Source organism: Carcharhinus amblyrhynchos, chromosome 23, assembly GCF_965287045.1.
Source record: "Carcharhinus amblyrhynchos chromosome 23, sCarAmb.v2.hapA, whole genome shotgun sequence".
In the NCBI taxonomy this organism is placed as follows: Eukaryota; Metazoa; Chordata; class Chondrichthyes; order Carcharhiniformes; family Carcharhinidae; genus Carcharhinus; species Carcharhinus amblyrhynchos.
In genome coordinates, this window is record NC_137346.1 from 6,230,822 (window position 1) to 6,256,155 (window position 25,334).

The 25,334-nt window shown below is 42.3% G+C and overlaps 1 protein-coding gene across 1 annotated transcript in view; it reads right to left on the reverse strand.

The window, feature by feature from the left end:
- Positions 1-2,040: 2,040 nt before the first annotated feature.
- LOC145357571 (uncharacterized) overlaps positions 2,041-25,334 on the reverse strand; it is a 52,958-nt gene continuing 29,664 nt past the window's right edge. Inside the window, exons 6-13 of the mRNA XM_080211047.1 lie at positions 24,486-24,630; positions 18,592-18,817; positions 16,646-16,766; positions 16,162-16,330; positions 12,441-12,619; positions 6,333-6,476; positions 4,711-4,872; positions 2,041-2,163 (exon numbers count right to left, since the gene is read on the reverse strand). Coding sequence (XP_080067173.1) covers positions 2,041-2,163; positions 4,711-4,872; positions 6,333-6,476; positions 12,441-12,619; positions 16,162-16,330; positions 16,646-16,766; positions 18,592-18,817; positions 24,486-24,630 — 1,269 coding nt within the window. The remainder of the gene's footprint in view (positions 2,164-4,710; positions 4,873-6,332; positions 6,477-12,440; positions 12,620-16,161; positions 16,331-16,645; positions 16,767-18,591; positions 18,818-24,485; positions 24,631-25,334) is intronic.

Sequence of the window (25,334 nt, forward strand, 5' to 3'; positions counted from 1 at the left end):
TTCCACAACAGTTCAACATGGAACTGAACCACATAGATCTGGAAATTCAGTTGGTGTTGGTGCCTCTGAGTTCTCCAGGAAGAAGGAAATTAAATATCAGTTTATGAGACTATTATCTCATAACCATGCTGGAAACACAATGGCACAATCATCCCAGAAGTCAGCAAAGTCCCATTTTGGGTGGATAAAGTGATGTTTGACCCACCAAAAGCAATGGCAGATTTTTTTCACCGTAATGTGCAACTCATATAAAAATGCAGAGGCACGGGTTTTATGTCAGATCCCTGGAAGGTGGTCTCTGATTTGCCCATCCTGTCATTGCCTCAGTGTTTCAATAATCCGAATGCCGTCTACACAGCTAGCACGCTTCATGTCAGAGGAAACCGATAGGAAGTCATGGCTGCCACACCTAGGAAACATACTGCCCTGCAATTCCCTTCCCTTCCCTTTGTCCCTTCATTGAAGCCTCCATCTGGTAATAAAAGATAGCCATGAAGAAGCTGCCGTACAGACCTGCCTGGAGCTTCCACCATCCCCAACGACGACAGAGTTGCTCCACAAGTGATGTGCTAGCTTGAGTGCGCTCACCTCCAAGTTCCCCTCAGATTTCTGCTCACCAGGTGCACACCTTTTCAGTCTGATGGTACTTCGCACCATTCCCTGTTCTTGGGGTATGGATCAATAATATACAACCAGCATCCCAGAGTCTTCAAGCAATAAAATAACCCAGACAAAGGGAAATATCAGGATACTGCCATCAGTACAAGATGTGACATGGCAGCATATGCTCTCATGTATAGAAACCAGTAAGCCAAGGATTCTTCATATGCCTCCCTCGGCTCACAAAACAACAAACATCCCTCCTCTCCAACCATATTAAAGGCACCGATCAGGGTCCCATCACCAAAGCATTTAAACCATAGTCCACCAATGAAACCTTACTGAACAGGACACACGGATACTCCTTCTCTGGACCCATCTCCTAGAGTCAGTCAGGATGTACAACACATCGTGCAGCAGGATTTCCGAGGACTAAAGGTGAAGCCCCACTGAGGAAATAATGTTCAAGTGAAGCCCAATGCAAACTGGAGGAACAGCACCTCGTCTTCCAGCTGGGCACTTTACAGTCTTCCGGACTGAACATTGAGTTCAACAACTTCAGAGCATGAATTCTCTCTTCCACTTCACCCCATTTCCATTTATTTTACTTCATTTTTTCTTTTCATCTCATTCATCCATTTTTATTACTTTTCATTCCTATTTCTATTTTCCTACTTTTGAAATCTTGCTCTCCTTCTTGCCACTCACACATTCTGATAACTTACTGGATGCTTTTAGCACCTTTCTCAGCTTCATCATCATCATTTACATTTTCTTTGTCCAATTACAGCACCCCCTCTCCAACCTTATCATATAAATCTTGTCTGATTTTCTTTACTTTCAATTCTGACGAACGGTCATCCAAAGTTTCTCCAGCGTTCTCTGTTTTTGTTCCAGAACTAGGGGGCACTGTTTTAAAATTAGGGATCACTCTTTTAGAACAGCAACAAGAGAATTTTTTTCTCTCAGAGGGTTTTGCAACTTTGGAACTCTCTACCTCAGAAAACAGTGGCGATGGGGGTCATTGAATATTTTTGAGGAGATAGGTTTTTGTTACACAAGAGAATCAAAGATTATCAAGGGCAGATCGGATCGTAGAATTCAACAACAGATCGACCACAATTGTACTGAATGGTAGCATAGGCTTGAGGTGCCGAATGACCTGCTTCTGCTCCTAATTTGTACGTTTATGTGTTTGTATGTTTTCCTTTTCATGCAATAATGTATAGAAAGTTTTGATAACTATCAATAAAATACGTAGTATTTAATCATGTGGAGACTAACAGTTTGCACCACATCTCCTCTGTTGCGACAAAGATTATGAGGCAGCGTGTGTGATTACCATCAACTTTAATACATTGTGGTGAATCTGGAACTTAGCCTTGGTGCTCTTCATCTGGAGCCCAGTAATCCCTGAAATGAAATAATGCTGCTCGGATGTTATCCAAATCCTGAAAATTGGTTCAATTCAGGAATATCAGCTGGTAGGCCACCTTGTTGTAAATGGATCCAAGACCTTTGAATATCTATTGTGCATAGGTGGCTGGCATGAACAAGGAATACCTTAGGAACAAAATGTGTTAATAAGAACCAACTCCATACCAATTCTGGCTCAGAGGCCTCTTTCCTACTGTACATTTGAAGTTAAAGTTTATTTATTAGTCACAAATAAGGTTTACATTAACGATGCAAGGTTGCTGTGAAATTCCCCTGGTCTCCACACTCTGGCATCTGTTTGAGTCAATGCACCTAATCAGCACATCTTTCAGACTGTGAGAGGAAACCAGAGCACCCAGAGGAAACCTATGCAGACACCCAAGCCAGGAATCGAACCTGGGTCCCTGGCACTGTTAGCCCCAGTGCTAACCACTGTGCCACCTTTGTGGTAAGTTTTCTTTACTGACCATTGGTTGAGAATATGGATGCTCACTTTTTGCAAAATCTAAAGTCAAAAACAAAGTCAAATCTTCCAACTCATCGATTAAAGGCAGACATTCTCACTTCTGAACAATTAGGTTTATTTCATTGATACCATGCTCACGATTGGGGTGTGGCTGTTAGAAGGTTGTGGATTAACGTTCCTCCTGGGGGGAATTCAATGTCTTCCTGGTAATATCATTAGGTGGGAGGATGGTGGATGGAACACCATCACCTTCCTGCCTCCACTGATTAAGTCTATGGCAGAATGGCCCATGGTCAGTCTCTTTATGGGCCCTAATTCTGGTCTGAGCACATGCATTAGAAAAGGAGTTGTTTTCCTGTTGTCTTTGCTTAATATCACAATCATTGTTTATGGGCAGTTGCATATACAGAATGATTATCAAGTTCATATCTGTGGCAACAGTCATTATTGTCAAAACCATCCATCATGTAAAGTACTTTGAGATGCTTTCTTAAGGTACTATAAAAGTTCAACCTTTCTTTCTTTCAATCAGTCACTACCACCACCTTGTAGCGAACGTGCATTTCTCAATTTTTAATTTACCGGTTAAGTTGCAAGAATACCTCTGGGACTCTTCAATAGCAGGTGCAATCGTCCCAAAAAATTTTTAAGTGTTGCCCCCGGCAGGAAAAATGGCATAATACCCACTGGGTGAGTCAACACAATCCACCACACTTAAGACTTTTTTTAGTTAAACAGATATGGCCTGGGTGGGATTGTGGTCAGTGCAGACTCGATGGACCAAATGGCCTCATTCTGCCCTGTAGGGTTTCTTGTTGGGAAAGAGATGTGCGGGACTAAAGACACTGGCACGGCCAGCTCCTCATGAGAATGGAGTGCCATTTTTAAAGGGCGCCCCAATCTCAAGGCAACCCAACACCCAACTTGCTGATATCAGCTCTCCACCCCACCCCAGCCCTCCTCAACACCCCACTCCACCCCCAAAAACCGAGAGCCAGGTGAGTCCAGCTAAAACCTAGAAATGCATATGAATGAAGGTTTATAAATGCTAATCTGGTTCACACCTCGGTGACCGAGGGCAGGGAGAATCTCAGAATGTGTTCTCCCCAGTGCAAATTACATTCAGCCCCTCAAACGAGATTTTCCAACTATAATATGATTTGTGCCTTCACGCATGGGGCCAGAGAATCGCCCCCAGCTTCTTAATACCAACTAAATCTAGTTACACTCAACAATGTTGCTGAGTTAGACCCTTGTAAACATCAGGGATGAGTTCTCTTGCCTGATTGTAAAGCAGCATCTTAAACATGTGAAGAAAAATTGCTGTTGCCCAGTACTTCTCATGAAATAATGAACATCTTCATAAACAACAGGACAAATTTATCAGTATCCAAACAACCAGATTATCTCATCATGCACTTAAGGATGTTACAGAAAAACACAAATAGGAAGTGGTCATTTGGTCCACAGAGTCCAGTTTCTTCATAGATTTGTCCCATAATAAGAACATAAGGAATAGGACTAGGATTAGGTTTGTGGGTCTTTGAAACTTCTCTGCTATTCATTGAGATACCAAATCATTTCATGTCCTGGCAAAGGGTTCTGCAAAATTTACCGATATTTAAGACACAGAAAAGCACTGCAATAATCTGTAATGAAATAAATCATTTAATATAAAGTTGCTAAAGACAAAGAATTCTGATGCTGTGAACTAAAAGGCTAGTCTTTCCAATTGTGCCATGGTTGTAAGAACCTTCACTGAGGTAGGATAAAAGTGTACAGCTCCTTTATTTTCAATTTGTAAACAGAGAATCAACCTGATAGATTACAAGTGTCTCAATTGGCAAAATTCTCAGATATAGCTTTATCTAGAAAAGGAGTTAAGGATTCTGGGAGAAATTGGAGTTAAGGCCACATTCCGATCAGCCATAATCTTATTGAATGGCGCAGCAGGCTAGGCGGCCTGCGAAGCCTCCTTCTGCTCCTTTTTCTGATGATCTTACGATCTATCGTGTATCAAGAATTGTTTAAGTCCCAGATGCAGCAAACTGAATCATGAGTCAATTAAACATCGCCTTAGTTTAGCAACTTCTTGTTTCATTTTCATAGTAAGTAAGCTTCGTGTCACAGAGATTTCCAGGAATCATTGCAAGCTTGGTGAGGGTCTAAAGGTTTTTTGTGTGTTGAAAATATAATTCTTTATTTACCTGTTTCAAACTGTGATGATCATCAGCTGCCATCAGGCACTCCTTCAGTAAAAAGAGGATGGCCAGGCAGAAATCCTCCATCACCTGAAGCTTCCAGTCTTGCATAAAGAGCTGATCCCAGATCAACAACACCGCTGGCAGGTCCAGGATGCTTACAAAACCCTGTGACATATATAATTTAGTGACACCCAAAATAAATTACAGTGTCCAGCTCATCCAATGCTGTAGTGGATAAACTAACTACCCAGGGTAAGGTGTGTAGATCGGACAGATTCGAACCTTGCGCTGTGCCGAGTTTGCTTGCATAGGAACAAAGAAATAGGGGAAGTCCATTTAGTCCCTAAATTCCACTATTCAATATGATCACGGATAATCTGCAACTAACTGCATATACCCTCCCTAGCTCTTTATCCCTTTATCCTTGGATAACAAAAATCTCTTAGTCTTAAGTTTAAAATTAACAACTGACTAGCATCAATTTGTGGAAGAACCTTCCGAATTTCGACCATCCTTTGCATGAACAAATGTTTCCTAATTTCCCCCAAGAGAGATCTGGCTCTAAATTTTAGATAATGCTCCCAAGTCCTAGATTCCCAAACCAAGAAAATAGTTTCTCTCTATTTGCCCTATCTATTCTCCATAATATCTTGAAAACTTTGATCAAGCCACTTCTTAGCTATCAAAATCCCAGGGAATACAACACTCGGGCGGAATTTTCCATTATTTGCACCAAGTGCTGGTTGAGGCGGAAACCTGGTGTGCAGCTCGCAAGCTGTATGTCTGGCTTTTCTCGCCACATTTTGCAGAGCTCTGCACAGAAGAAATCTCCTGGCATGGTTCACACCGTCAGGGCTTAGTAGAGCTGACAACATGACTCCACAAAGATTGGGGTGCCTTTTACACACCCCCTCTCCTCAATGAATAAGGGGAATATCCCTAAAAACCCACAAGGGCAAACCCTCTCCGCCCATGAATAAGGGGAATCCCCTCCCCCGATGAGGGGCCTCCGGCACTGCCCTTGCCAGGGAGCAGTGCCAGAGGGAAATGCCAAGGTACTGCCCAGCCATGGCCCACTCCCTCCTGGTGGATTCCTTTCATCTGGTTTTGTTTTGAAAAGCAGATGTAAACTTCACTGACGTGACATCACATCGGAAAGGTGGGAATTCAAAATGTTTGGGGGGGGCGGGAAATGTGGGAAACTCCACGAATTATGTTAAAATTTATTGAAATTAGGAACTCTGTTATGTCACTGACGAGAAGTAGGATTAATCGAAAAACAAGATCTTCTTAGTCACAGAAGATTTTGTGCCCACCTCACCATTTGCACTCGCAGTTAATTCAGAAAATTAAAACAAATCTGGTTTTATGTCCCTGATTGCTATCCTGAGAGTTATATACATATGCGTGGATGCTGAAAGAGAAAGATGGCCAGTAATGATGCTTCTGCAGTTGAGAAGTTTATTGACCCTACTGTTTAAACTTGAAGGATGGCCAGCACCCATCAAAGCATTTGGTAGACACTGGCTTCAGGAAGAAGGACAAAAAAGGAAAATGAAAGACTTGCTTCAGGATTGTGCCTCAGGACATCCCAAATATTATGCAATTCCCTCCACTGCTCTTACCTCTCCCATCCATTTCCTGAGGACTATTATTGGATTTTTCAACAATTTTTTACTGCTGTGATGTAATTCTTCAGAGCCAAGCCTGGTGTTGTGAGGTTCCTGAGCCTGTGCCATCTCCAGAGCATTTCCCTCAAGCAAGAATTCCTGAATACAAAAAGAGAATAAAATACATCAACTTGAGCTTGGATAACAGATGATAGGTGGGCACAAACCTGAACATTGTTCCTGAAAAGGCAACTTCATTTTGTAAGCAAGATTACAAATCTCCAGTAAACCATCATTGACTCCGCCAGCCCCTCCCTGTGAGCCCCTCCCTTCACACTCTACACCCCTTCCCATACCCCCTCAAACCTTTACAGCCCCCGTATACCTTCACATCTCTCCACCAACCCCATGCCCCTTTACACCTCGACATTCCCTATGCCACTTCACATCTGCACAACCCAAACCTCCACCGAACATCACTACCCAACAGTATCCCATGCCACTTGAAGACCCAAACCTGTGAGAGGTCGCTGGTCAAAGACCCGAACCCTAGAAAAGGTTGCTGATCAAAGACCTGAACCCTGGAAGAGCTAATTGGTTGAAAATCCGAACCCTGGGAGAAGTTGCTGTTCAAACACTGATCCCTGGATGAATTTGCTGGGTCAAGAACAGCCAGCTCCTGGATGCTGCTGCACAGAGGAGGTCCACATAGTTGATGCTCCACCCACCCAGTTATTCAGGGGGTGTTCCAGGGTCTGGCTGCTAACAGCCTCCATATTCTCCTCATCTACTAGAGCCGCCCAAGGCCTTCTTAAGCAAAATGATGGTTGTACATGTTGATTCAGATGTATTCTGGATTGGTGTGAATACCTGTTGGGCATGAGGAGGATTGTTTATTTATTAGTGTCATAAGTAGGCTTACATGAAGTTACTGTGAAAATCCGCTAGTCGCCACACTCTGCCGCCTGTTCAGGTACACTGAAGGAGAATTTAGCATGGCCAATGCACCTGACCAGCACATCTTTCGGACTGTGGGGGGACACCGGAGCACCCGGAGGAAACCCACGCAGACACAGGGAGAACGTGCAAAGTTAGCACAGATAGTGACCCAAACCAGGAATCAAACCAGGGTCCCTGGCAGTGTGAGGTGGCAGTGCTAACCACTGTGTCAGCATGCCACCCTTTGGTAGTTGGGGGGGGGGGACAGATTCCATTCACTGGGGCAGAATTACAACCTCTCATGTCAGGTGGTTGTGGAAAACCCTGCCGTCATTTTACAGCAACCCAAAATCGATTTGGAAGCTCCCAGTGGCAGCAACCGCGCCCCCCCCTCCCCCCCGCCCCCAAGCATCTGCAAAAGCAAAATAGAGTTAATATTTCAGGTGTATGACCTTTCATGACAACTGGGAGAAGTCAGAAAATGTAATTGGATGTGAGCAAGTAAAAAGGAGGGAAGGTCTGTGATTGAGTATGAGTGCAGGAGAGACAAAAGATTTCATGGTGCAAGGTCAAAGGGTGTGATAATGAGACAAGTTAAGAAATAAAAATGTGCCCAGACAAGGCGTGAATGGCAGGACTCTGAATAGCTGGTCTGGAAAGGAAATTAAAAGGTAAACGGGAGAGACAAAAAAAAGCAAAGAAAAATGAAACAAAATGGGCAGAGAGGTTCTGAGAGGATCTAAAATTGTTGAACTCAATGTTGAGTCCAGAAACATTTCTATTTTTTCCCAGTTCTGATGAAAATCACACTGTTTCTCTTTCCACAGATGCTGTCAGACCTGAGTATTGCCAGAATTTTCTGCTTTTATTTTTACATCTGATCTGGGTCACAAAGCTGTTGCTTTGTGACCCAGATCAGATGTAAAGACAAAAGCAGAAAATTCTGTCCCCCCCCCCCCCCCCCCCAACTACCAAAGAGTGGCATGCTGACACAGTGGTTAGCACTGCCACCTCACACTGCCAGGGACCCTGGTTTGATTCCTGGTTTGGGTCACTATCTGGGTGTCCTGCTAAAGTAACAGCTTTGTGACTCAGCTGGGATTATGTGCTCAAATTCTGCTTGAGCGGGACTGGAATTCACAGCCTTCGAAATTGAAGGTTCTAGCAGCTATAAATGCAAATTATTATTATTGTTGTTGTTGAATCAATTATTACAAGTTTTAATGGCTAAAGCCATTTCTTTGCAGTAGTTCAGTCAATAAAAATTGAGCTACAGTCCTTGAACATGACTTACTTTCCATCTCATGCAAATAACTGAATGAAAAATGACCCGACTAATTCAGGTATTTAAGATTTGAACAATAATTGTTAAATTCAATACAAACAAATCAATAAAAGACATGCAGTGACCAAATCTCAGCCACTGACATAGCCATTGGATGGAATTTATTAATTGCAAGTTGTTTGTATTGAATTTTCCATTTTCTTTTGAAGGCTGCCAAATACCTGAGTAGAGAGGTGATTTTTCATTTGTTGCTTACACGTTGCAAGAGCAGCACTTTTTTCATTCATTCATAGGACATGGATGTCACTGGCTGGCCAGCATTAGTTGCCCAAGGACAGTTGAGAGTCAACAACATTGCTGTAGCTCTGGAATCACAAATAGGCCAGACCAGGTAAGGATGGCAGATTTCCTTCCCTAAAAAACATTAGTGAACCAGACAGGTTTTTCTGACAATCAACAATGGTTTCTTGGTTATCAGTAGATTCTTAATTCCAGATATTTTTTATTGAATTCAAATTCCATCATCTGCTATGGTGGGATTCAAACCGGGGACCTCAGAATGTTAGCTGAGTTTCTGGATTAATAGCCTTGCGATAGTACCACTTTGCCATTGCCTCCTCAAAGAGCACTTGCTTTTTTGCATTTTTTAAAATCAAACTTGCAACAGTTTATCAAAAAAAAACATTTTTGTAATAGACTGCTATGACCTGAACATTTAGCTGATGTATTAACAAATTAACTACTATCCATCTCTCCTGAAAGTTCAGTTGGTAAAGCTTGTGTGAAACCAAAATATCATGATCCATGGCTAATTTGTGGTTTGTGCTAAATTAGCTGATCTCAGTTAGAATGGAGGTAGCCGTGATACACGGGAGGGGCAGGAAATAAATCAGCCAAATATCCTGATGGATATCCAGTAATCCTTCCAGGAAAGGGTATGTGTGGACACTGGATGATATTTTTCCTAGGAACAAAGGAATATTGGTTGTGCATGAGTCGCAAAAACCCAGCTTGCAGGTGCAGCAGGTGGTCAGGAAGGCGAATGGGATGCTGGCCTTCGTCGCGAGGGGGATTGAATATAAAAGTAGGGAGGTCTTGCTGCAGCTGTATAGGGCATTGGTGAGGCCGCAGCTGGAGTACTGTGTGCAGTTTTGGGCGCCGCACCTGCGCAAAGATATTTTGGCCTTGGAGGGAGTGCAGAGGAGGTTTACTAGGCTGATACCGGAGTTGAGGGGGTTGAGCTATGAGGAGAGGCTGAATAAACTAGGCTTGTACTCGTTAGAGTTTAGAAGAATGAGGGGAGATCTCATTGAGACGTATAAGATGATGAATGGGATGGATAGGATAGAGGTGGAGAGACTCTTCCCGCTCAAAAAAGACAGTAGGACTAGGGGGCACAGCCTCAAGATAAAGGGGGGGCGGTTTAGAACGGAGTTGAGGAGGAACTTCTTCACTCAAAGGGTGGTGAATCTCTGGAATTCTCTGCCTGTTGAAGTGGTGGAGGCTGCCTCGCTAAATATTTTTAAGACGCGGGTTGATGGGTTTTTGATAAGAGAGGGAATTAAGGGTTATGGGGAGAGGGCGGGAGAGTGGAACTGAGCCACGACAGATCAGCCATGATCTTATTGAATGGCGGGGCAGGCTCGAAGGGCTAGATGGTCTACTCCTGCTCCTATTTCTTATGTTCTTATGTTCTTATAATACCAGCCTGTTCTGCCATTCAGTTCGATCATGGCTGATCTTAACTTATCTACTCACATTGGTCCTGTACCTTTATGTAACAACATCTAGCAATTTCAATTTTGAAATTTTCAAGTGATTTTCAGCTCAATAGCTTTTTGAGGAGAGATCTGGAGATTTCCACTATCCTTTGTTTGAAGAAGTGATTCCTGACAGCACCTCTGAACAGTTGAGCTCCAATTTTAAAGTTAGTCTCCTTCCTCTGGGCTCCCCAACCAGAGGAAATAGTTTTTCCCCGACTATCGTATCAACTCCTTTAATCATCTAAATGCCCCAATTACAACTCCTCTAAATTTTCTATACTCACAGGAATACAAACACAATCAATGCAACAAGTCGTCATAATTTAACTCTTTTAGCACTGGAAGAACAATAGTTGGAAAAAAGTGCTAACAACATGGAAAACTAACGATAGGTATGAGTATCACACATTACATCTTGCTCTCTAAAATATGCCTTAAGAACATAAGAACATAAGAAATAGGAGCAGGAGTAGGCCATCTAGCCCTTCGAGCCTGCCCCGCCATTCAATAAGATCATGGCTGATCTGTCGTGGCTCAGTTCCACTTTCCTGCCCTCTCCCCATAACCCTTAATCCCCTCTCTTATCAAAAACCCATCAACCCTCGTCTTAAAAATATTTAGCGAGGCAGCCTCCACCACTTCAACGGGCAGAGAATTCCAGAGATTCACCACCCTTTGAGTGAAGAAGTTCCTCCTCAACTCTGTTCTAAACCGCCCCCCCTTTATCTTGAGGCTGTGCCCCCTAGTCCTACTGTCTTTTTTGAGCGGGAAGAGTCTCTCCACCTCTATCTTATCCATCCCATTCATCATCTTATACGTCTCAATGAGATCTCCCCTCATTCTTCTAAACTCTAACGAGTACAAGCCTAGTTTATTCAGCCTCTCCTCATAGCTCAACCCCCTCAACTCCGGTATCAGCCTAGTAAACCTCTCTGCACTCCCTCCAAGGCCAAAATATCTTTGCGCAGGTGAGGCGCCCAAAACTGCACACAGTACTCCAGCTGCGGCCTCACCAATGCCCTATACAGCTGCAGCAAGACCTCCCTACTTTTATATTCAATCCCCCTCGCTATGAAGGCCAGCATCCCATTCGCCTTCCTGACCACCCGCTGCACCTGCAAGCTGGGTTTTTGCGACTCATGCACAAGGACCCCGAGGTCCCTCTGCACCGTCGCCTGCTGCAGTTTTTCGCCACGTAAGTAATAGTCTTTCCTACCATTATTCCTACCAAAGTGGACCACCTCACACTTGCCAACATTAAATTCCATTCGCCATTTCCTGGCCCATTCGCCCAGCCTATCTAGATCCTTCTGCAGACTCTCCACACCCTCCGCACAATTTGCCGTTCCACCAATCTTGGTGTCATCAGCAAATTTCGACACTCTACACTCGGTTCCCTCCTCCAGATCATCTATATAAATGGTAAAAAGCTGAGGCCCCAGCACCGACCCCTGGGGCACTCCACTAGTCACCATCCGCCAATCCGAATAGCACCCGTTGACCCCCACTCTCTGTCTCCTATTTGACAACCAATCCTCTATCCACGCTAACACCCTACCCCCAACTCCATGTCCCCCGACCTTCTGCAATAACCTCTTGTGAGGTACTTTAAGGATGGTATTACACACAGATGTCACTGTATCTTGCTGAAAACACTTCTGACTAATAGTCAGAGAATGTGAAGAATCACAAATTGAATGTGCTGACTTCCAAATCTCTAATCCAACTCAGTTTCAGTGAGGCTTCATTTCCAGGAGCAGAACCTCACAGAATTTACTCTCGTAAGTCTATGTGGTACTCTTTTCCCATATAACTCCAACAATATTTTTAAATGTAAACACACATTTTGATATTGCAGGTTTATTAGATTAATAGAAATGAAATGGCAATTGCAAAAACAATTTGAGCAATAATGTGAGTTGGAAGTCATCACAATTGATTTGTGATACTTCAGATTTTCTGATAATTAACTGGAAATGTATTTAATAGATAAGCAGATCTCTATGTTTGATTCCATCCAATGAGGCTCCACACTGGGAACATTATTTTATTCGGTGGAAAGTTAATAGTTTTCAATCCTATTCTCTGGCAGAGAAGCATTTGTTTCCAAGGTCTTTGACTTCAATGATCTCTCACCTTGGGGTCAATTGAAGCATTGTTAATGAAACAGGAGTGAAGGTGGGTGAAGAACTCAGGGTCTTCTTTTTCCAGACGATTCATGACTTGTTTTGCCATTCCGAAAACTTCTGGCCCGGTTGGGCACAGATTGCGAATGAGCAGGTGCAGGTACATTGCCAGTTCATATGGATGTTCAGCTTTTATAAAGAAAACAGAAGAATACATAATATAAAAGACAGACTTTATCACAGGATAAGTTTCAAAGAATTCAACCTCTTCCCAATAGCAACCTTTTGTTTGTCCCTGAGAGAGAAACACAGTTAACATTTCAAGTCTATATGACTCCTCTTCAGAGTCCTATGGATTTGAAACATTAACTCGGTTTCTCTCTCTACAGACCATGCCAGATCTGAGTTTTTCCAGCACTTTCTGTTTTTATTTCAGAATTCCAGCATCCACAGTATTTTGCCTTTATTAATCCCAAAATGTTTATCTCTATTTTAATTCTAGTGGCTCAATGCTGCTCTGAACTTTCTCTTCTTAGTTCTCCCTATGTGCTATATGACCTTTCTACTTCCTGTAGCCACAGTGTGCTGAAAATCACAATATTCTGCTCCAACTCAATCTCTGTTGGGACTTCAAAGCTGGATCATGAAATAGTTTATCTCCCTTTGTCTTGCATTCCCCCTACATCCTGTAAGCTTTTAAAACACAATGCTTGGTATAAACTAATCATTACTTCCTTCAACCTTGGTCCTTCTCTGCACAATGCGCACTGTCCCTTGATTGATTACAAGGAGTCTGTGTTGAGTGGTTTCTTGTTGCTTTGTAATAAAATGTATTAGCATTGGAATAATGAACTTAAAGTGGAATTTTGCAGAGCAGTGTCTGACATTATTTCATGTAGCTTGTGCAGAACAAGTCAGCAGAACGCCACAGATGCGAAAAAATACAAGAACAGGATTAGACCATTCAACCCATTGAGCCTGCTCCACCATGTAATACCATCATGGCTGATCATATTAAATTCGTTCTTAGCATGTCAGCCAATCCTCATAAGTAAATTATAAAAATATATGGAATTACATATGACAGAACTGCTGTCCATCACATTCTGCTCATAAACACTTTGGTACATCATCGATCATCATCTCAGTCGTATTTAAAACCTGCAGCAGTTCTGGTAATGTATTCATCTAAACAATCATATGGCCTTCCACCAAAGCTAAGTGCATGGCTATCCGGTTTCTTTTCAGGTTACTTTATCTGTGTTGTAGTTGACATTTCATCATCTGACCTTTTTCCATTGTAATAATTCAGGAATGCAATGTGGTTCTGTTCTCTCCTTCCTATTTCTGTGCCTACTTGCTATCAATGAGCTTTCCAAATCGTCATTCAAACCTATGTATTCTTCTGCTAATGATCTCACTCCACGTCTATTAAACTGCTTCAGCTGCACACTTACCTTGCTTACACCCACCTACCTCTCTCAATGCAATGGATGAGTCATTATATCCAGATCTCCTTTGTACCCATCAATGGGACAACAACTATTTTGTTTCTTTCAATTCTGGGAGACAGTTTCTTCATATGACTCATGTCTAACCAATTATTTACAATCTCTTATCTTTAATAGCTCCACCTTTAGTCTTTTGATATGATTATTGGAACAAGATTCAGTCATTTAGCCTGCAAACTTGTTTTGGCATTCAGTTAGATCAAGGAGAATCCATTCCTGCACGCCGTACTTATTTGCGCGTTAACAGCCCGCCCTGGTGAGGCCGCAGCTGGAGTACTGTGTGCAGTTTTGGTCGCCGCACTTACGCAAGGATATTTTGGCCTTGGAGGGAGTGCAGAGGAGGTTTACTAGGCTGATGCCGGGGTTGAGCTACGAGGAGAGGCTGAATAAACTAGGCTTGTACTCGTTAGAGTTTAGAAGAATGAGGGGAGATCTCATTGAGACATATAAGATGATGAATGGGATGGATAGGATAGAGGTGGAGAGACTCTTCCCACTCAGAAAGGACAGTAGGACTAGGGGGCACAGCCTCAAGATAAAGGGGGGGCGGTTTAGAACGGAGTTGAGGAAGAACTTCTTCACTCAAAGGGTGGTGAATCTCTGGAATTGTCTGCCCGTTGAAGTGGTGGAGGCTGCCTCGCTAAGTATTTTTAAGATGCGGGTTGATGGGTTTTTGATAAACGAGGGGATTAAGGGTTATGGGGAGAGGGCGGGAATGTGGAACTGAGCCACGACAGATCAGCCATGATCTTATTGAATGGCGGGGCAGGCTCGAAGGGCTGGATGGCCTACTCCTGCTCCTATTTCTTATGTTCTTATGTTCTAATACCTCAGCTCAATTTACACGTCTTTCCCCCTTTTCCCTTGAAACTTTTACCTAATGAATGCAGCAACATATTACTTTTCTGCCCCCTCCTCACTATCCCCTCTGACCTGAAATGAAATTCCCAAGTTTCTTCCATTACTAAAGCTGACTCAAAGGAGTGGTTTCCTTTTTCAAACCACACATTTCTTTCTGCCTAAACAATTCTTAATTTTCTACAAACCCAAGTCCTGAATATTGTTCCAGTATCTGAAGAGGCTTTGAAATACTTTGTCCACACACATGGTCTGAATTTAATGGCTGCAGCTGTGGCCTCATCTGCTTAACCCTGTCCAGCATGCTGGTGGGGTTTACGTGTCTTTAATGGTAAAATTCCACCTTCAAGGACTGGCAGCTCTTCAGTTCCAGTAGTGCAACTGGAAGTGGTAGCCAATCTGAGACTGCAGCAGGTCCGGTCCCCGAAGACAAGTTAGTGGGGCATGCCTAACTGGTGATGGAGGGGATGGACATTGTAGAGACTCTTTCAGCAGGGGTGGTCCTTCCTAGCACCACAGGGAGGCAGCCACTTAAGGACTTCAACTGTCTCCAGGTAGAAAGGCTGCCCTTGACCTTCCCCACCCTCGTCTTTACCGGGGGGGTCAAGCTTTCCATCCCATGCCTTCCCCCCCGCATCATACAGTTCTCCCACTTTCAAGCCTGCTCCCAAATGGGAGGATACATTCTGCCTCACATCTGCTGCCAATTAATCTATCTTGCCCTTATCTTCTTACCTTCCTGTCATCTTCTGGTCAATGTCTACCTTATTGATATTTGGCAAGGTCAATGCTTTTCTGAAATTCATTCTAAGCCGCAAAAACTTTCCTTCTATAAGTCTTTCTCCTCCTGTCTTGAAATAAAGACTTTAAAATCAATACAGTAATTTATTCAAACTTTGGACAATCAACAAAATTTTAAAATACTTTATAGGTTAATTACTTTTGCCAATTTTTATCTCCTCTTGTAGTATCTGAATCTTTCCATAGTCATCCTTTGCCCTCTAATATCTCACCTAAATTGCCACTGTTCATGGGTTTGCCTAAACAGTGCATCATTAAAGGGAGGCATTGCAACCAAGCCTGAGTTACACCAGTCAAAGTCTACACATGGGCCCTTTTCAGCAAGAGTTACTACATATCAACGAGTAACTGTAATGTTAGCTGACATTCCTCTCCCTAACCCAGGGATGTGAGTCCAATTGCAAAATGCTTACTGGCACACAAGCTGAGAGCAGCAGAAAGCCAGAATCAAACCTGGGGCTATGTCTTCTGTTTGACTAAGTTACACATTGTAATTATCAACTGAACCATGGTGGAACTTTAAGTGTCTTCCCACTGTCTTATAACTTTTCAGTTGCTTACCCTTAGCCGATGAATGTTTGAAAGCAATCTGGAGAGGAAAAAGCCAGTAGATTAGGTACGGTTCATACGTTCCGTCATAAACGTATAATATGTTGAGTGTTTTACTAGCCTCCAGAATCATCTGCTCATTTGTGGCAAATGGTTGCATGCATGGTGTCTTCTCAAATTTCTGTTTGGATAAAAAGATGTCCATATTATTCACTGAGGATAAATTTACAGTCTAAGATTGCTTTTCAGAAGCTTGTGTGTGAGGTAGTTTCTATTCGTTCTATGTAAGATCAAATCCTAATTATCACGAATATGAACAGTTCAAAGGCCCATGATTCAACAATGAGCATTTTTGTGGCATGGAGCTTTGTCCACTAGAAGCTGGATTCAGACTGATCCAACATTTCACACCTTCACACAGATATAGGATTTTCAACCAGCCTGTTAAAGGATACTGAAATAATTAAGGCGTAAAAATTAAATGTACATAACTCACCTCAATTACAGCATTTTCCACCAGTCCTGAAACAGGTGACCGTGTTGCACTTCTCAGTTTCAGTTCGGACACTCTGTGTGCAATTATCTGCCCAAAGCGCTTCCTGATAATCTTCTCAACACTTTGGAGAAAAGAAAAACATTCAAAAGCACAGCAAATTTCACTAGATAGTTAGCCCACTGATCATTCGTCCCTTATTGTTTTTTTCAATGCTCTTCAGCTATGAATGGTCACAAGATAATTGCAGATGAGGCACATCCATAATCACATTTTCTAAGTCTCCTTACTAAGATGAATACGTTCAGATTTCTCCACTCTCTGCTCATGATTCAGATGCCTTACAATGAGATATCAGTCTTATAGCTCTTCTCTGCATTGTAACCAGCACTTAAGTGTCCCCCTTCGTTCTTGATGAACAGAACCAAATAAAATATTCAAAATAAATTCTGACCAGAGTACTACAAGGCTTGCTTGCCCTCTCCTTTCTATATTCAACTTGTTTAGCCATTTTGTTAAACTGTTGTTTTGGCTTAATTAACTGCTGCTCTGCATTTCTGAACGAGTAAAGACCATACAATTTCTTTCAGTTTCATCCTTAGCTATTTCAACACCAATCATTTTTCATTTCCTAAATGTGGCATTATATTGTAACGATATTGTGCTCTTAATATATTTCATATTTAGGGGGCCTGTTTTAAGATTCAGTGTTTTTCTGCTAGGGAGTCTGTTTGTCTGGGAGGAATATAGCAGATGCTGAGAAGGCAGGATACTAACTCATTTTAGATATGAATATGTTATTTTGTAGTGTTAATGCAAGTTTGTTTACTTAAGTCCTCCAGGGGTTTCAGACTAGGTTGACTGAGTCATGTGACATTAGGTTAATGGAAGGAGCTAGGTTTGTAGCTGAGAAAAACAGCTTTCAGAGTTCAGTGATTGGAGAGAGCAGTTTAAAGATAGCAGCCTCCAAGCAACTCTCTACAAAATCTCTCAGGAAGCTCCAAAGCTGTTAACAAAGGTTAAAGCAAATATGCCTCAATTTGGTCACTATTTTAAAAGTAGGGTTTAAGTCTATAAGAGAACTAATGCTTAATTGGAACTGAATAGTAATAAGTTAGAAGTTAAGAGTTGTTTCTTTTCATGTTTAAAGATTATTCAATGGTTACGAGTTAAACTGTTTTATTTTGTTAGCTGATATATTTAGACTGTGTTATGAATAAAGTTTGTTTTGATAAAAAGATCCCTAATTTTTCAGTGGAATTACTCTTTAGGCAAAGCACCCTTTCCTCACATTTATGCCAAAATGAAACTGTTAGGGTCTAGTCTGGTTTCATAATATACCTAGGGGTTTCTGACTTGGCACCCAAACAATATATCCATGATACCCACCATTGCTCTACCCTGTTCATACTTTTTCAAGTCAATGTTATTGACTTGAAATGTTAACTTTGTTTCTCTCTCCACAGATGATTCCAGACCCACTGAGTATTTCCAGCATATTGTTTTCATTTCCTATTTCCAGCATCCAACTTATTTTGGTTTTGCTTTATTGTTGCTTGATTTGTCTAATCCCAGACCCTGTTGAAGTTAAATAATCTGACTGTGGATTTTCTTTCATCTTTAAGTAAGAGCTCGGAAGATTTTGCAAATATGCAATGATAAAGAGCTAACGCTTTGCAAAGAGTTTTCTAACCAGTGAGGCAAAAGTATTGAAACACTGAAATGGGAGAAATTGCTGTTTGTGGTATTAGTGCATGAATGCTTAATGGATTGGTATTGCATCCGTGACTTTGTCAGTTTAATAGAGCATTAATGTATTTAAAATGAAAATGTCAACACTTCTCAAAGCTGACAAATTAATGTGCTATAAACATATTAAGCTAAAGTTTATACAGAGCGAATTATCAATTTAAAATATTACAACACAGTAATAAGTGAATCGTTCTTACTCTACTGAAATAATGGTGTGATTTTGTGTTTCAATTTTCAGCAGCTTATCCAACCAAATAAAGCTTCTCAATGAATTTGGAAGCAACTTTCCCCTTAACCGTTCACAAATGACAGGCATCTGTTCATGGTCTGATCTAAGGATTGCACAGACTGAGCCTCCAAGTAGCTCACTCTGCTTGCTGCTCAGTGGTGGAGGATTCAGCTTGGATTCCAGGTTGTCCCCATCTAAAAATATACTTAAATCAGTAAATCCAAGAAAAACAATTTCTCACAGAGTATAATGTCATCACAATGCAAAATTAAATGTTTCACTTTAAGTATATATTTAAGAAAGCAGCAAAGAAAATCATTCCAGAATCTGCACTGTAGTTTGAACATCATTGATCATACACTTGACTTCCAGTGTTTGTTTTCTTTATTCAATGGATGTGGACATCGCAGGCCATTTCAGGCCAACGTTTATTGTCCATCTTAATTGCCCTGAGAAGGTGGTGGTGAGCTGCCTCTTTGAACTGCTGCAGTTGATGTGGTGTAGGTATACCCAGTGCTGTTAGACTGGGAGTTCCAGAATTTTGACACATTGACACTGGAAAGAACAGCAATATATTTCCAAACCAGGATGGTCTGTAGCCTGGAGGGAACTTCTAGTTGGTGGTGTTCCAACTGCTGCAGAGGAAATTCCCAGTGGAGGGGAATGGATTGAAGGATGTGATGAGAAGGTATGTAGGTTTCAAATGACTGAAATCATTTGAAAAGGGACAGCCCTGTTAGATCAAATTGTTTTTCCAATTCCTACAAAATTTTATCTTTTCTTAACGACTGATTTTTGTGCATTGTGAATGGAGAGGTGAGACGGCTCAATCACATTATCTTTTTAGGAGAGGTAATGGTCTGGGGTAGGGAAGGAAATCTGCCATCCTTACCTGGTCTGACCTACAAGTGATTCCAGAGCCACAGCAACGTGGTTGACTCTCAACTGCCCTGGGGCAACTAGGGATGGGCAATAAATGATGGCTAATCAGCAATGCCAATGCCCCACAAACAAATAAAAATAAAGTAATATTTGAAAGATATGCCTTATTCGATGGAGTTCTCATTTTTTGTAATTTTCATTGCTCCTATTCTTTATATTCTATCATCCAAATTCCAACATATGAAATGGGAACAGGGGTAGGCCATTTAGTTACTCAAGCTTGCTCCATCTTTCAATAAGATCACAGCTGATATGTCTGCGTTTAGAATTTCACAATCTCATCTACCTCTGATAACCTTTGATTCCCTTTTACCTAACAAGAATCTATCTATCTCTACGTTAAAAATATTAACTCACCACATTAACTCTACCATATTCTGTGGCATAGAATTCCAAAATTGCACAACTCTTGAAGAAAGAATTACTCCTTATCTCTGTCATTAAAGGATAGCCCTAAGTTTAAAAATGCATCCCTTAGTTCTTGACTTATCCTCAAGAGGAAACATTCTTTTCACATCCGCCTTGTCAAAACTGTTTCAGATCTTATTTACTTCAATCAAGTCACACTCACACTTCTAAACTCCAGTGGAAACAAACTGTCCAACCTTTCCGCATGAGACAACCTGTTCATTGTATATATGAATTTAGTAATCAGGGAGGGGTGTTGGCCTAGTGATATTATCACTAGACTATTAATCCAGAAACTATTAATCCAAATCCTCTGGTGCAGATGGAGGAGGAGAAAGTGGGTTCCCGGACACGCGTCCTTTGTTTGAATAGACGGGAATACAGTAGGATGAGAGAAGAATTGGCGAATGTGGACTGGGAGAGCGCGTTGGAGGGAGGGTCTGTTGAGGAGCAGTGGAGGATCTTTAAGGAGATCTTTCTTGGTGCTCAACGGAAATTTATTCCGATGGTCAAAAAGGATAGGAGGAGAGGTAATAAGCCGTGGATAACGAAGGAGGTGAAGGGAAGTGTTAAACTAAAAGCGGAGGAATTTAGAGTAGCTAAGAGTAGTGGGCGAGAAGAGGATTGGGAGAGGTTTAAATGTCAACAAAGATTGACAAAGAAGTTGATAAGGAAGGGTAGGAGAAACTATGAAGCTGGGCTAGCGCTTAATATAAAAAAGAATAGCAAGAGTTTTTATAAATATATAAAAAGGAAGAGGCTGGCTAGGGTGAATGTTGGTCCTTTAGAGGATGAGAAAGGGGACCTAGTGGTAGGGGATGGGGATATGGCTAAGGTATTGAATAACTTTTTTGTTTCTGTCTTCACGGAGGAGGACGTGAATAATTTGCCGGGTGTTAGCGATGGAAAGGTGGTAGGACTGGAGGGTCTTAATGACATTACTGTTACTAGAAAGGCGGTGCTCGACAGACTGGAGGGGCTGATTGTGGACAAGTCCCCAGGACCGGATGGAATGCATCCGAGGGTTCTGAAAGAAATGGCGGAGGTGATAGTGGATGCCTTGGTGGTTATTTTCCAGACGTCGCTGGATTCCGGGGAAGTGCCGGATGATTGGAAAACGGCTAATGTTACGCCGTTGTTTAAGAAGGGTGCCAGGCAAAAGGCGGGGAATTATAGGCCGGTTAGTTTAACGTCTGTGGTAGGTAAAATGTTAGAATCTGTCATTAAGGAGGAAATTGCGAGGCATCTTGAAGGGAATTGCTTGATAGAGCAGACGCAGCACGGTTTCATTAAAGGGAAGTCGTGTCTGACAAATTTACTGGAGTTCTATGAGGATGTGTCTAGGGCGGTGGATAGAGGAGAGCCGGTGGATGTGGTCTTTCTAGATTTTCAGAAGGCGTTTGACAAAGTGCCTCACAAGAGGTTATTGCAGAAGGTCGAGGGACATGGAGTTGGGGGTAGGGTGTTAGCGTGGATAGAGGATTGGTTGTCAAATAGGAGGCAGAGAGTGGGGGTCAACGGGTGCTATTCGGATTGGCGGATGGTGACTAGTGGAGTGCCCCAGGGGTCGGTGCTGGGGCCTCAGCTTTTTACCATTTATATAGACGATCTGGAGGAGGGAACCGAGTGTAGAGTGTCGAAATTTGCTGATGACACCAAGATTGGGGGAACGGCAAATTGTGCGGAGGGTGTGGAGAGTCTGCAGAAGGATCTAGATAGGCTGGGCGAATGGGCCAGGAAATGGCGAATGGAATTTAATGTTGGCAAGTGTGAGGTGGTCCACTTTGGTAGGAAGAATGGTAGGAAGGACTATTACTTACGGGGCGAAAAACTGCAGCAGGCGACGGTGCAGAGGGACCTCGGGGTCCTTGTGCATGAGTCGCAAAAACCCAGCTTGCAGGTGCAGCAGGTGGTCAGGAAGGCGAATGGGATGCTGGCCTTCATAGCGAAGGGGATTGAATATAAAAGTAGGGAGGTCTTGCTGCAGCTGTATAGGGCATTGGTGAGGCCGCAACTGGAGTACTGTGTGCATTTTTGGGCGCCGCACCTGCGCAAAGATATTTTGGCCTTGGAGGGAGTGCAGAGGAGGTTTACTAGGCTGATACCGGAGTTGAGGGGGTTGAGCTATGAGGAGAGGCTGAATAAACTGGGCTTGTACTCGTTAGAGTTTAGAAGAATGAGAGGAGATCTCATTGAGACGTATAAGATGATGAATGGGATGGATAGGATAGAGGTGGAAAGACTCTTCCCGCTCAAAAAAGACAGTAGGACTAGAGGGCACAGCCTCAAGAAAAAAAGGGGGCGGTTTAGAACGGAGTTGAGGAGGAACTTCTTCACTCAAAGGGTGGTGAATCTCTGGAATTCTCTGCCCGTTGAAGTGGTGGAGGCTGCCTCGTTAAATATTTTTAAGACGCGGGTTGATGGGTTTTTGATAGGAGAGGGGATTAAGGGTTATGGGGAGAGGGCGGGAAAGTGGAACTGAGCAGCGACAGATCAGCCATGATCTTATTGAATGGCGGGGCAGGCTCGAAGGGCTGGATGGCCTACTCCTGCTCCTATTTCTTATGTTCTTATGTTCTTAAACCCAGCTAATGTTCTGGGGACAAAGGTTCGAATCCCACTGTGGTAGATGGTGGAGTTTGAATTCAATAAAAAAAATTCTGGAATTAAGGATCTGCTGATGACCATTGTCGATTGTTGGAAAAACCCATCTGGTTCAATAACATCCTTTAGGAAGGAAATCTGCCATCCTTACCTGGTCTGGCCTACACGTGACTTCAGAGTCACCGCAATGTGGTTGACTCAACTGCCCTCCAAGGGCAAGTAGGGATGGCAATAAATACTGGCCAGCCAGTGACGTCCATGTCCCACGAATTAATTTAAAAAAACTTTATCAACCAAGATAGGCTGAAGAACATTGGTTCCCAGATCTCTGTCAATGATACGCAAACCAGATGCTCGAAGTATGGAATGTACACAAGTGAACTGTTTCTGTAGGAATGATCTTACTGCCATTTACGCCACGCTCCTGCTCTATCTACTTGCTGATCCACCAGTCAAAACCTCCCCTTTCCTTTCATGCTTGCTGATTCACCAACAACAGTTTCCCCTTTCTCTTCTCTGCACCCACCCAGGGACTCAATTATCTTCCAATTTCCCTCAGAGTGCTTACTGACCAACAATCATAGCTTTCCCTTTCCTTGCCCCCGCCACACATGTTCACATCCTCCGAACACAGTTTTTTTCTTTCCCGTTATCTTACCACTGTTTCTACCAGTTACTTAAAAGTTCAGTGCTTTCAACCAGTCAGAAAGTTCCTGGATGATCTCATGATGATGCAAGTGTTGAGATCTTGTGAGAGGTGAAGAAGTATGTGATTCTAGTGAGCAGTGCTGAGGAAACATAGTATTGCAGAACAATGGCAGATTGAGGCTGAAGGAAGCGCAAGCCGCAAATAACAAGAGCCCATGACTTTGACAATTTTTAGTATTGTGTGAGAGTTGGACTGATGTGGAGCAAGTATTTTACTGTATCAATTTTCAAAATGTGTGTAAAGCTGCAGTTTTTTTGCTAATGTTGTTTTCTCTGGCTGGGGGTTCTAGGGTATGGGTACAGTCTGAGGTTAATTATTTAAGGTTGAGTTGAGGAGAAATTCCTTCACTCAAGGGGTCGTGAATGTTTTGAATTCTCTGCTTTAGAGAGCTGTGGATGCTCTTTCACTAAATATATCTAAGACCAAGATAGACAGATCTTTGGTCTCTAATACAATTAAGGGATATGGGAAGTGGGCAGGAAGGTGGAGTTAGGGCTAATGGTCAGCTGTGATCAAACTGAATGCTGGAGCAGGCGAGGGGCATATCTTGTACTCCTGCTCCGATTTCCTATGTTCTTATATTCTTCTGGGCTGGATTCCATTTATTGATGATCAATGGGCAGAAAGTAAATATATTATCAATGAGCTAGTTGAGTTCTTAGAGCAATCTGACATTGTCATGATTGATTTCTCGTGCTCGCCCAAAAATGAATAGGTTTATTTAATTCAGTTTCACAACATGCTTTGATGGAAGCTGAACTGTTGACCTTGGGATTGCTAGTACAAGGAAACAGTCACAAGGTTATGATACCCTATTAAGACAGGGCCAAGAACAGGGAGCCAAACAAGATGCCATGCACAATTGGACTGTGTGATATGAATTTGTACCACAGATTTACAAATAAGGATAGAAACAGTTAGAATCAGGAGTTTTTACTCAAATGGTTCAGACAAAGCAAAGTATTTAAGTGTATTTCACTCTCTTGCACCTCTGTGGTAGCAAAAATAAAGCTACACTATCAAGTTAAATGAGTGGGGTAAAGTGAACATACTACCCTTATTTTCTGAACTATATTGTATCAAGCAGGAGGATTCTGGACAGAAGCTCATATTAATTGGGGGAATAATTCCCCCAACTCACCATTTATGATTAAACTAAGAGCTATAGCGATAAGCTAATGCTACAATTGCTTTAATACCATTGGTTTTCAACTGGAAAGCTGATCCTCGCCGCATCGCCAGGTGCAAGTCTTCGCTCTGCACTGATTTAGGGCGTCTCCTGGTGAAGTCTGTCTGTGCGGACTTCCACGTGACTGAGCTTTGTGCCAAATCAGAGTCAGGATCCTGCGGGAATGAATCATAGCAGTTCAAGCCTTGTGAAAACTGAGACAATATAAACCATCGCTCCAACAAGCTAAAAGGAGTAAAGTCAATGCAATGCAAATTCTTCTCCTCTGTAGAATTTTCAACTCGTTTGTGTTTTTTCATATTGAAGCCAATGTAAAATACCTATCCATCATATCAAGTCGATGACCTTTTACAGATAGTAGGCAAGATTCTCTAGCGTCCTCTCAGTGTTTTCTTGGTGGGGGGAGGTGGCACAATGTTCACTGGTGGCAGGATCCTTTGGCTCCTCCACTATCAGTGAGACTTCTGGCCAATGTTAATGGTTTCTTCCTCCACAGATGCTGACGGACCTGCTGGGTTCTTCTAGCATTTTCTGCTTAATTTCAGATTTCCAGCATCAATGTTTTTGAAAAATATACACATATTTGCTCAAGTTGAACTTTCAAACTGAAAATGCAGATTTGTTTCTAAACGTTTTTTAATAAGGCTATTCTTTGGGTGTGGGGGAGGTTTTCCCCTTTAACTGAAATATTAATTCCTTTCTTCATCATCCTGGTCTGACATCTATGCTCAAATAAAACACTCTATAGAATGAGCACACAGATTTCTCCCACATTGCTGCCAACACTAAAACCCAAATGGTTGAATACAAGGCAGCATCAGGAACAGCCCAGCATGATTTTCCTCAATAATGTTTCCAT